This window comes from Eschrichtius robustus, chromosome 3 (assembly GCF_028021215.1).
Source record: "Eschrichtius robustus isolate mEscRob2 chromosome 3, mEscRob2.pri, whole genome shotgun sequence".
NCBI classification, from domain to species: Eukaryota; Metazoa; Chordata; class Mammalia; order Artiodactyla; family Eschrichtiidae; genus Eschrichtius; species Eschrichtius robustus.
Genome location: NC_090826.1, coordinates 33128079 through 33141388, shown reverse-complemented (window position 1 = coordinate 33141388; position 13310 = coordinate 33128079). Strand labels below are relative to the sequence as shown.

The window sequence follows — 13310 nt, the reverse complement described above, 5'->3', positions numbered from 1 at the left end:
ATGGTATCGCTGGATTGTACAGTGTGTGAATGTCACATGTTACTTAATGTATTATGTTTTTCTTTTTTTTTTTTTAATTTTTAAAAGTTATTTTTTAATGAAAATATTTTATTTATGCTAACATATGGGTTTATTGTTATTTTTTAATGAATTAATAAACATGTATTTAGATTCTCAGTTTTGACTTATAGTAAATATCATTGATAAAACCAACATAAACAATATGTCTTTGGTATCGTCAATAATTTTTAAGCATGCAAAGGATCTGAGACCAAAATATTTGAGAATGTTGCTCAATGGAAAAACAGAGATGAATGAAGCAAAGGACTAGAAACAACTTACACTATCATCAACATTATCTTCATTATTATCAGCAGCAGCGGCAGTAGCAGCAGCGCCATCCATATACTGAATCATTGAATGATTCTGATGTGCCGAGTACTGTCCTAAGCTCTTTGCATGCATCATCTCATTTAATCCTCATAATAACTCTATGAGGTGAGTATAATTACCATCACTCCATTTTCCATATTGGAAAACTGAGGCTCAGAAAAGGCTTAGAAACTTCCCCAAGGTCCCAAGCTAGTAAAGAATAGAGTCCAGGTCTAATTCCAGGGCATCACTTATGCTCTGGTCTTAGAGTAGGAGATGCTGGGCACCTGTGGGGTTGAAGGTAATACAAGCTTCCACTCACGTATTCATTCTTTTGTAAATATTAATATCATATTTACTATTTTCATTTTTTAGGACTTCCTGTTCCTGCTTCATTTTTCCTTATTTCTTTGAGCATATGTATTAGGCTTCTTTTAAATTCCTGCTCTGCTCATTCCACTACTTCAGAAATATGTTTATGTATGTACTTAAAGGCTTGGAATAACATGCACACACAACTATTCTGGTGGTCCTCTTTGAAGGGTTGAGATTATGAAAAAAACCAGTTCAACCAACCTGGACAGTGTTTCATTTTTATTTCATTATATAAAATGTAGAAACCCTGATTGAGAAAAAATAGGGAAGAGACGTAAAAGAAACTGAAGAATCTTCTTAGGAAAGCAAAGATTGTTGAAGGATACCTTGCTCCAGCCATGATAAGCATCTGTCTTCTTGGCAATCTATGGCGAAGCTCCAGAGACAGTATAATCCCAGATGTCTCCCACTCACCCCTGAGCCTTGGTCCTGGATTTGTGTGGTAAGAGGCTGAGGAAATATGAAAAGAACCAAAATAAGAACACTCTCCATGGAAGTCAAGCTCAGAGACTGGTCCTCTTTCACTCTGCTGAGTACATTAGGAGCAGGAAAGATCAAAGTTCCTGAAAGTCTATCTTCCGTTCATTTGGCTTGTTTGGCTTGCGGCTCTAGCATGGAGTTGGGCAACCCACCGCTCTTCCTCCACTCACAGATATCTGCATAGTTGCATGTCCGGCATTTCCAAGCCTCCTCCACATCAACCCCTTGAGGCTCTCGGTGGCCCACCCAGTAGGCCATATAGTGCTGCACTTTGTTTCTCACCTCCGTCTCTTCAAAGGCCACTATCTCTGTACCCAGCACAGTGGCAGTCTCTTGGTGGATATACTCAATCTTCAGGATATCAATAACTGGGAGGTCAGACAGTGTTAGAGACAAGAAGACCAGCTCCATGAGGTCACCCAAGGACTTCACAGAGAAGCCTCCCTGCCGGGCATGCCTCAGCACTGAAGGTCCCAGTGGCTTTTCTGGATGCAATTTTGTGTGGTGGATTAGGCTAGCAGTGGTCACTTTCCCTTGTACCATGGCATCAAAGATATATTTGTACAGGCTGACCTGAAAACAGTCTTTTTTTTTCTGAGCGTCCGGAGGGAGCACAGGGCGCCTGCGTGTCTTGAGTTCAGCCAGTTCCAGTTCCCCCCTGGCTGTATAGTGCAGCTCATCAATCACTCCAACAAGGAGCACACCCTCCACTTCTCCAAACACTGGAAACTCTCTGATGCGCCCTTCTGACTGCAGGGTAGGAATCATTGATAATATGTTCAGAAACTTAACTGCCCAAGCATCTTCTTTAGAGGTGATGGGGACAGTCACAAGATCATGAACTTCTAGTTCTCTAGCTAGGTGGATGCTGGCACCAGTGTCCAAAACAGCTGACTTCTCAGGTGTCAAGAAGCCAGGAAGCTCCTTCCCATATACCATTTGCTGTTCGCACCAGTTCTGAGTAGACAGGTCAGTGACATACAAATATTTAAGATGGAATCGTTCCATAGGTGACGAGACATCCAATCCTCTTTTCCACTTTGGTAAGCTTATGAGCTTGCCATCCTTCCCAGGGAGTTCAGAAGAAGGGCCAGGCTTGTTAGGTGAAGTACTTGACTCTTGTGTATCCTCCAGGTCCAGAAACTCTGAGTCACTCAAGTCTGAGAACCCTGAGGCCTCTGCTGACACCGTCTCCTCTTCCCTAGTCTCTGCCATGGCACAGCTCTGGATTGGGCAAAGGCCGTGCATATCATGTTAAAGAAATGCATTACCCAAATGAAAAATTTCTCAAAAGCACTTTCAAATTCCAATGAGGTAAAAAAGAATCATGACTAATTATTTATATACAGTCTTTAAAGATGCTTATTTATTTATGACCAATTAGTAATGCTATAGAGTTGTACTACGGGTACAATTTACAACAATAAGACTCATTGTATCATCCATATATGAATACTTGGCAAAAATTTTTAAGTGCAAAATAAAACTTAAGTTTTATTACTGAATCTGGTATTAACATACCATGTGTGACTTTAAGCAAATCACCTACTTTGTCCTCAGTTTCTTCATTTAAAAGGAAATTAGAGGTTTGCCTTTTTTCCTTCAAAATTCTACTGACTTGGGACATTATTTCATTTTTTAAGCGAATGTAGATCATTGTAAATGTTGGAGCAATGTTTGCCAGTTTACCATGGACCACTTCTACAATTCTTTTGATACAAAGTCCTTGACTAGGAAAATAAACCTCAATAACAAACTGTTCCTTGAGCAGAATCAGCTCTACAGTGACTGCTTTTAAATGTAGTTCTCAGAAACGTAGTGCGGCAAAATTCAAAGACTAACTACAGATAAATACAAATAGATCTACTCATGAAGTAATAGCATGAAGTAACGAGAGAGGATATTCACAGCAACATGTGGAAATCAGTTGTTTTTTGTGTTTGAGATATATTAAGAAAATGACAAGAAGAAAAAGCTCTTGGTGGGTTTTACTTTACCTTTACTGACTGTATAAATTCCTCCTAACACTATAGAAATTGGTGTTTCCCACTAAGTTTATTTTCTCCCTCCACAAGAAATTAGCTTATGATGGAAACTATGTAAGTGAAAACTCTTAAAATATTACTGTATTTTGCTATAAATAATAGTGAATATTTATTGCACAGTTATTGCGTGCTAGACACGGAGCCAAGTGCTTCACACCAAATATCTCACTACTCTACTGAGGGACAAATACTCTCCCTTTTTACAGCAAACAATGTCACAAGCACAGGAGACAGAATAGAACAATGAACACAATCTAGATAAATAACTGTTGACATGTTGCTGTGTTTGCTTCTTTCAGGTGCTTTTTTTTTAGCCTAACTATTTTAAAGTAAATTACAGACATCATCATGCTTCAAATACAAATGCTTCACATACATTTCCAAAGAAGCCTCCTACATTAACTACAATATTATCATATCTACCAAAATTAATAATTCCCTAATACTCCAGTCCATATTCAAATTTCCTCAGCTGCCCTAAAAAACATTTGGATAGCTTTTCGTTAAACCAGGAAACAAAGACCATACATTACGTTTGATTGTTTTGTCTCTCAAGTATTTTTAATCTTAAGAAACTAGGGGAGTTCCCTGGTGGCCTAGTGGTTAGGACTCTGGGCTTTCACTGCCGTGGGCCAGGTTCAATCCCTGGTCAGAAAAAAAGAAACTAGTAGGGGGGAGGGATAAATCAGGAGCTTGGGGTGAGCACATGTACACTACTATATATAAGATATTTAGATAACCAACAAGGACCTACTGTATAGCACAGGGAACTCTACCCAATATTCTGTGATAACCTATATGAGAAAAGAATCTAAAAAAGAATGAGTATATGTATATGTATATGAATCACTTTACCGTACACCTGAAACTAACAGAACATTGTAAATCAACTATACTCCAATAAAGGGACTTCCCTGATGGTGCAGTGGTTAAGACTCTGCGCTCCCAATGCAGGGGGCCCGGGTTCAATCCCTGGTCAGGAAACTAGATCCCATATGCATGCTGCAACTAAGAGTTTGCATGCCACAACTAAGGAGCCGGCGAGCCACAACTAAGGAGCCCACCTGCTGCAACTAAGACCCAGTGCAACCAAATAAATAAATAAATAAATGTAAAAAAAAAAAACTATACTCCAATAAAATTAAAATATTAAAAAAAAAGAAACTAGGCAAATTATCTTGTGAAGATACTCTTTTTAAGCCTTCCTTCTTACTTCACATATCTAACCCTGCATACAAAAAAACCAAAACAAACAAAAAACAAAACAAGGTATGAGCAGCCCACTAGTATTTTGACTTTGGGTGACAGGAAAATAACTTGACACAGAATTGAAGCTGATTGAGGTAAAAACTATGAGCGAAGCTTCCTCCTTGCTACTCTAAGGAGCAATGAAAGAGCCGTATGTACCAACTCCCATGTTGAAAACTTAACACTGATACCTTGAAAATGGTATTAATATTAGTTATCATTGTACTTAACTAATTTTTAAATAGTCTAAATGTCCCTAATGAAGGAAAACACAGAGAGCTGGAAAACAAGTTATCTGCAATGAACCAAAGTAATACAATGCTAAGACTTCTGGGTATATCCTATAAAGTTATTGCTTTATAGGATACTTCAACAGTAATAAAACACAGAAGCTGCACGTTTGCACAAGTGTCTTAAAGTATAAATGTGCCTTAGATGATGATAGTTTCAGAATGAGTAACGTTATTTGGACTCTGAAGTCCCTGAAACTGGGAGAGAATCTTTACCCTCCACCAAGAAACAAAAATTAAATGGCAATTAACATGTATACTTCGGGTTGCCCCTACCCCCACCCCTCTGCAGGAGAGGGCACTAAATCCAATCAACTGACCTTGAAAATAGTTTACTTCAAATATCCAGTTCTGGGCTATCCAATATGTAGCCAACAGTCACATGCAGCTATTTAAATTTAATTAAAATTAAATAAAATTAGGCACATTTCAAGTGCTCAGTAACTACATGTGGTTGGTGGGTACCACATTATAAGGCACAGATATAGAACACTTCCCTGTCACACAAAGTTCTATTGGACAGTACTGGTTTCAATTATTTCATACGTATCTATTAATTCCCCAAAGAGAGCGTAAGCTCCTGAAATGTATGGACTTCCTACTTGTTTTACATACAACACTCAAAACAGGGTAGCTCTTAATAGGTAAGTGAAATGTTTGTAAAGAAGACACAAGGGACTTCCCTGGAGGTGCAGTGGTGAAGAATCCCCCTGCCAGTGCAAGGGACACGGGTTCGAGCCCTGGTCCAGGAAGATCCCACATGCCGCGGAGCAACTACGCCCATGCGCCCCAACTACTGAGCCTGCGCTCTAGAGCCCACGAGCCACAACTACTGAGCTCACAGACTGCATCTACTGAAGCCCGCGCACCTAGAGCCTGTGCTCTGCAACAAGAGAAGCCACCGCAATGAGAAGCCCACGCACCGCAACGAAGTGTAGCCCCGCTCACCGCAATTAGAGAAAACCCACGCACAGCAACAAGACCCAACACAGCCAAAAATAAATAAATAAATAAATTTATATTTAAAAAAAAAAAGAAGAAGACACAAAAGGAGAGCATTCTTTGTGGAATTATTTACCTAAAAGGAAAAAACAATACAATGGGGATGGACAATTTAGACTCAGTGTGTTGCTTGGACTTCCCTATGCAGAAAAAATCCAGGCAAGGGCATGATGCAGTGCACTGTGTCCCAAAATTCAGTTTGTATCTTTTTGACAGGAGATGATTTTACATGGTACATGGATCAGCATCTTAGAATAAATATAAAGCTTAGAGTGTTCTTCAAATGCATAATTTCATATGTAGTGTTTCTCAGCACAAGTTTGATTTTTTAAATAAATGTAAGTAAAAAATTAAAAATATGAGACTAACAATACATGTGGTACATAGGTATGGTAGAAATAGGTGGTAAGTGAATGAGATGTTTGGGAAACACCAGCATGCTGTCAAGAGTCTGGGGGTCCTACAGATCTGGATTCTGAACCTGAGTAGGTCAATAGTATTTAGTATGCTACTTGCCTTATGAGTATTCTTGGGCAAGTTTTCAGTTTCCCTGAGGCTACTGACACATCTTTAAAATTAGAGTACTCCTTCCAACCGTACTCAGCTACCCAAACAATTGAGTGATGACAAAGTACACACACTGGCACACAACAAATGTGGATCTCCTTCTCCTTCTCAAGGGAGAGATGAGATAGTACACCTATTCCCTCTGACAAATTAAATTTTAGGAGAGAAGAAACTTCTACTCACCTGGGACTTGGCTGATCTTCCTCCTCACAGGAAAGGCAGAATGCTGAAATGACAAGGCTGGGGGAGGAGGAAAGAGCTCTGAAAGACCAGGTCTGCAATCGGAGAATCCAGATTAGCAACTCTGGGCCTTGCTAGAACAGAGACTTTTGGTCCTTTCTCACCTGACCAGTCCCTCACATTGCGGCGTTTCCTCCTCTCTGATCCACACTGCACAGACTGTTGCCCACCCCAGATCCTACGTAACGCTTGCCTCGCTCCGAGGGCAAATTCTCCGTGACTTCTTCGTTTTGCCCATACCCTGGATGCAGTTACTTGATCCAATCCCTGCTCCCTGCAAGTAAAAGGGTCAGTAATAACGAAGGTCCCCCAGCAGCTCCGAGAGCAGTTTCCTCTTCCAGCCCCAACTTCGGCCCAGAAGCTCGGGCAGAGACCTCAGATCAAATGTTTTTCCCCTCTGATGGGTTCCTGCTGCCTGCGGCAGTGCCTCTGCCTTCACGCTCAACATCCTGACTTGTTCGGTGCAGCCCGGACTTGTGGGCTCCAAGAAAGTCTGCCTTCAGCGGGGACCTTCCCACCGGTCCCAAAACCACTGTCTCCCGGGGAGTTGCATGCTTGCCCGAAAGTTTACTGAGCACCTCCCTACAGTGTCCTGGAGGAGAGAGCAACGGATTGCTGGACTAGGGAAGGGGTCCCAGCCGACAGCAGGGTCTTCCAAGATCGAAAGGTCCTGAACCCACAGGAGCAGACGAGATAAGCCGCTGCCCCGGAGCCGTTCCCACCCAGAAAGGGGGTTGGGGGGACGCGGCACCCGCGGGGACAGATCCCTGGGTTCCAAAACTCAGCCCCTCAGCCCGCCACCCGCATTCGCCGGCCTTCCCCTAACCTGGGATATGCCTCGGAACCCCGGACTCCACCGGCCCCGTCGCGGCCTCGGAACCGCTCCCGGACCCTTTCCCCGGACGCGCAAGTGCAAGTCAGGGAGAGGACCTCTGCTTTCGCGCTTCTCACAAAAGCCGCCTGGACACCAGGCCCAGAATGCCCAGCGGCTGCCCAAGGTCCGCCCCCTCCCGGAGGCCTCAGCTGCGCCGCTTAGTCTTCGCGCGTCTGCGGCTCAGACGCGAATCCCACTCGCTGCGGGGCGGAGGAGGGTCCTGATGCGGGTCCGCCTCTGCGGAGGTCGTCTTTGTGGGCCGCTGGCTGTGCGTGTGAGTTCATTCGGGACGGAACTGCGCCGTCACTTGACCAAGAAGCTCCACCCTGGCGGCTCCCGGCTACTGCCAAGCCAGTGTAGGAGAAAGGTCTGGGCATGTCCCTTTCCGCGGTGCCCTTGGCGTCTGCCCGTTAGCGCTGCGTCTGCGCTTTGCCACCTTGGGTTCTGTACGCCTTTCTTTGCACCTCGCACCAGCTTTCCCAGCTGAGAGAACAACCACGAACTCACTTTTCAAAGATGCTGACGCTCGTCTCATCAATGTATTTCTTTTTTCTATTTGCTTACTTTTTAATTAACCCTTTTATTGGGAAATATAACACAATTATATTCTGAAATAGAAAGGTAAGTATAATAATTATTGAACAGACATGTCATCATGTAGAGCAAAAATAGATAGTGTCGTGCCCTTCCCAAATACACTCCCATGCCTCCTTCCTGAGGAAACCACTAGTCTGACTTTTATGACAATTATTGCTTTTTTTTTTTTTTAACAGTCATCACATATTTGGAAACGATTTGTGACAAAGGTGGCATCGCATTGCAATGGAGAAAAAAAGATGGTATTTTCAATGAAGGTTCTGAGACAATAGGGTATCCTTATGAAAAAAAACATAAAATGAGACCCCTTGTGTCACTTCATCACAAATATCAATTCCAGGAGGATTAAAAACCTAAATGCATTTTGGACTTCAGAATAGGGAAAGATTTTATTTATGTATTTATTTATCTATTTACTTACTTATTTATGGGCCTCGCAGCTTGCGGATCTTAGTGTCCCCACCAGGGATTGAACCCCAGCACCAGCAGTGAAAGCGAGTCCTAACTACCGGACTGCCAGGGAATTCCCCGATTTCTTTTAAAAAAAATACAAAAATGTTGGGAGTTCCCTGGTGGACCAGTGCTTTCACTGCCCTCGCCTGGGTTCAATCGCTGGTCAGGGAACTAAGATTCCGCAAGCAGCGCAGCACGGCCAAAAAAAAAAAAAAAAAGTTAAATAAAAAAGAAAACTACAAAGATTTTGGGTCAGTTGGGGGAATTTAAATGCGACACATATTAGATAATAGTATCAATCAATTATCAATATCCTGAGTGTGAAAATGATTTTGTGGTTGTGTAGGAAAACGTCCTTGTTCTTGGAAATACGAAAGCTGAGGGAAGTCTTACACATCAAGTGAAATATGGGTGGGCATTGCTGTATTGAGGCTGGAGGTTTCTGCCTCCTCCCAAGTATAACTTTCCTTCACCAGGATGCAACTCCCAATGCACGAAAGCCCCTCCTCAACCCTTTCACACATGGACCTGTTATCTTCAAACGGAGTTTGAGGGGGCAATGCTGATTGGTGGAGTGAAGCAGAAGCGATTCAGAAATGATCATGCTGTGGGGAAAAGAAATTTCCAAGATAGGAGGACGATGTTGCCCAAAGCTTTCATTCTCAAATTTCAGAAAATGTTACCCTTTCCCCAAAGGAAAGAAGAAGAAGTCGGGGCATTTAAGGTCCATCTGTATACAAAAGCCTTTGATTTAGTTCCTCCACCTCCAGGGATATCTGTAATATGGGAAATACTGTTAGACACAAATTGTCTGTTTTCCTCTTTCCATCTTACTTTCCTTACTCTTTCAGAGGGTAGAATTTGTACCTCTAAATCACACTGATTACAGTCTTCCATTGAAGTGTTTATATGATAAAAGTAAGTGTTTATCTATATGAATGCTCTCGAGAGCTTCACTGTCCAACACAGTAGCCACTAGGCACGTGTGGCTCTTAAGCATTTGAAATGTGGCTAGTTCAAAATGACATCTGCTGTAACTATAAAATACTGTATTTTGAAGATTTAGTAAAAAAAAAAAAGTTAACTCTAATAACTTTTATATTGATTACATGTTGAAATAGTAATATTTGGATATATTGTATCAAATGGAATAGATTTTTAAAATTAATTTTACTTACTGCTTTTTATTGTATTAATGTGGCTGGTAGAAATTATTAAATTATTTATGTGGTTCGCATTTGTGTTGTGGCTCACATTATATTTCTCTTGGACATTACTGCTCTTGAGCATCAGACCTAAGGGCAGGGAATTTATCTTGCTCAAGTTTGTGTTCCTTACAGATGCTAGAACAATTACTGACATAATTTTTATATGCTTAAGAGAAACCCACTGACAATATTCTGTATTTGAGAATCTTCTCTTCCCTGTATTAAGGTCAGCCTCTCTTTAGCCAAACACCAGTTTCTGGTAATTGAAAAGGGCGTTGCTTAGCTGGAGAAAGCCAGAAAAGGTAGCCCTAAGCTAGGAAGTTGGGGGAGCTGGGAATCAGTTAAGGATGTAAGACTGGGCCATGCTTCTGCTAAAACAGGCAGCCTCAGATGTAGGACATTTGAACTCTTGAATCAATTAGGGTTTATTCATTTATCAGTTTGAAAACCCAGGAGCTCTAGCTTCAGGTGAGGCTTGATCCAGATGTCAAACAGTGAGACCAGAACTGAGTTTTCTCTCTCCATTTCTTGGATCTATTTCCTCTGTGTTTTTGCATTTATAGGCAGTCTTCCTCCTCTTCCACTGCCAGTAGCTTCCAGGGCCACAGTCTTCCAGATTTGTGTCCAGTGGAAAAAAAGGAAGTCCATTCCCTAATACCTCAAAGATAAGTCCAGAAATTGTCCAATTGGCCCTGATTACTCAAACTGGGGCTGTGTGCTTGTCTTAACCAGAGTCTTCAAGAAAACAGAGCCTGAGGCAAGGATTAGATGATTTTTTTTTTTTTTTAGGTGCAAACCCATGGTAGCAAGGGTAAGAAAAGAAGGAAGTGTAGCAAGCAACAGTGTGAAGCAAATTGAAGTTGAATAGCCCTGGCTATTGCTTCATGTTGAGCCATGGTCCTCCATAGTCATTCCAGAGTAATTTTATAAAATTAAAATCCCTTGCTATCACTCTCTAGTCAAAAATCCTGTAGGATAAGGCCTAGATATTTATTTAGTAAATTCAGCCAAGACTTCAAGTGTTCATCCAAAACTTCATAAATTTTGTGTAGCATTCCCTGAAGATGTGACACAAACTAAATCTGGGAGGATGAGTAGGAGCTAACAAAGAAGTTAGGCAGAAAGAGGAAAAAATAGCATAGTTGATGACCAGAAACCATGAAATAGCATGGAATATTTGGAGGACCATAAGATGTTTATGGCTGGAGAGAAGTACGCTTGGGGGGAAATTTGGGAGCCACTACTAGAAAAATAGGCAGTGCTCTATACCAAGTATTCTATTAAGGAATCTGACATTTAGCTTCAAGTTATAAGAAACCATTGAGGGATTTCAAGCAATAATTTGATTAGTTATATGTTTTAGTGTGACCACTCCAGCAGCAGTGGGGACGATAGAGAGATGAGTCCAGATTAGATATAGAAAAAATATTTGGGAATCTATTTAAGCAGTTAGGAAATGCTAAGAGCCTGATTAAAGTACTGACAATGGGAATAGAGCAGAGGATATAAACTGAAGAGATCCTAAACAGAATGTATAGGACCTGGTGACTGATTGGGAAAGGTGATGGATGAGAGGGAGAAGTTTAAACTGGAGAATTGGATGAGTGGTGATACCACTTCCTGGATTAAGGAATACAGATTTTATTGAAAAAATTGAGTCGAGTTTTGGACACACTGACTTTGAGGTGACTATGAGTTACCCAAGTGGAGATATCCAGTGGGATATAGAACATAATGTTTTCTCCTAGAGCCCAGGAGAGATTTGTAAGATATAGATGTAGATGTAAGAGGCGTTGGGATGTTAACAAGATCAGACAAAATGTCTAGCTTGAGAAGAGAATTATGCCTAAGGACACAGTTCTGGGGAAGAACATTCACATAACCAACAGAAGGAGAAGTGCCTGTGGGATAAATCGAATGAATGAATAAGCACTGATAAAAGGCAAAGCCAGTGGGTAGGCTCTGAAGCATAATTTATGAAAGACCTCCTTGGGGCAATAGATCTGAGAAGTAAAACTCTTACAACGGCGAAAAGCAGCTAAGGGCAAGTGTTTGGAAAGCCAGGCTAACAAACTTAGAGGGAAAAATGCTCAAAAATATGACTCAGGTGAAAAGATGTGAGTAATTAAAGAAGGGGAGTCTCCATTTCTTCATCTATAAAGAGAGAAGTTTCAATTAGATGAGTTCCTATATCCTTTCCAGTTCTAAAGTTCTGATCTGATGAGCCAGCATTGAAGAGTGAGTAGGATCTGGAATGCTATGAACAGTAACCCTTTCTTCTGCTCTCCTGCCCCTCCAGCCCACCCCACCCCCGCCCCATTCACCACCACACCATCCACATGGTTCCCACAGAAGCTGAGATCTCTGACTACAGTTGATTTGTTTAGCAGTGGGCACCTGACCTAGCTGGGCCAGTAAGAGAGCTTCCCCATGACTTTGAGATAAGAAGTGAGAAAGAGAAGACAGTTTATCTCTGAGTGATGGAAACTGAATATATGTAAAATCTAAAGCTGATGGTAACCATGATTTGCAATGAGGTGTTGAAAACAAAAAAGAAAAGCCAGAATGAAGAAAACAGAAGAAGCAGAGGTCAGAGATGGAGAGAAAACTGCCTGGGTTTTCCAAAGCGTTTCAGATCCTGGTCTCAGTCCACTATTATAATGTATCGCTGCCCTGAATTCCATGAGATACCCCAATATCCCTCTATTAACACCTCTCTTTGAGACTTAACTAACCTCAGTTGATTTCTGTTACTTGTAACTTAAAGATTCTCAACTAATATATTTGAGTGTAGTCAGAGCCCATATAGGAAGGAGATAAGTAAATGGAAGAGGAAGCTGTAAGGTAGGACTAGATGTAATGAAGGATCTTAAGTGCCAGGCTTTGGTTTATAACTGAGTAGTGGCTGTGGGGATGAAGATGAGGGGAAATCCATCAACATTTCACAGAATCACTAAAACTTTAATAAAACTTTACCAGAATGAAAAATGAACATGTACAAAATCACTGTGGTCCTGACCTTGGCACTCAGCTTTCACACATAATAAGCAATGTCAACTAATTAATGCTCTCTTCATTAATTAATGTTTATTAATTAGAAAGTCATGTCCTACCTCGTTTCTGTCTCCTCTCACATGTGAACAGTAACTCGCTAACATTGCCATCCTGTAAAATGCTACGTATGGTCAGTTGATCAGCTGTGGTATATCCTGCTATATTAAGTACCCTGACTCCATTGTCAGTTTTCCTCCATTCCAAACAAAGGGGTTGCAGCCAAGATTATACTTGCTAAGGCAGGTGGATCAGTCTCTTTAAAGGAACTCTAATTCATCAGACAGTTCCAGACTCAGACGTCAGGGACTGTAACAGTTGGTGGAGAGATGTCTTCTCCTTCTCCAACTGAGACTTTGGTGGGTCTGGCTGCTATTTGATAACATGCAGATTTCTGTCTGTCTCCAGGGATGGCAAGTGCTGCTCTTTATGGGGATGCAGCTCAGCTGGTACTTCTAGGCTATGTTATTGAGAGAAGCTGATACTTCTTTAATGGATGATGGGGCTG

The 13310-nt window shown here is 41.5% G+C and overlaps 2 protein-coding genes across 3 annotated transcripts in view; both read right to left on the bottom strand.

Moving 5' to 3' along the window:
• The window catches only part of ZNF684 (zinc finger protein 684), a 37385-nt gene extending 29923 nt beyond the window's left edge, over positions 1-7462 (bottom strand). The window contains exons 1-2 of the mRNA XM_068539612.1: positions 7446-7462; positions 6563-6619 (exon numbers count right to left, since the gene is read on the bottom strand). The gene's annotated coding sequence lies outside the window, so the exon portion shown is untranslated. The remainder of the gene's footprint in view (positions 1-6562; positions 6620-7445) is intronic.
• Positions 950-6789, bottom strand: EXO5 (exonuclease 5). 2 transcript variants are annotated; one of them, XM_068539617.1, is made up of 3 exons: positions 6724-6789; positions 6563-6619; positions 950-2451 (listed from the first exon to the last, which is right to left on the bottom strand). In XM_068539617.1, the coding sequence occupies exon 3, from the start codon at positions 2440-2442 to the stop codon at positions 1330-1332; it is 1113 nt and encodes a 370-aa protein (XP_068395718.1). In that variant the 5' UTR covers positions 2443-2451; positions 6563-6619; positions 6724-6789; the 3' UTR covers positions 950-1329. The 2 variants fall into 2 exon arrangements, with proteins under 2 accessions (XP_068395718.1, XP_068395717.1); XM_068539616.1 differs by having other exon boundaries at positions 6563-6724.
• Positions 7463-13310: the final 5848 nt, after the last annotated feature.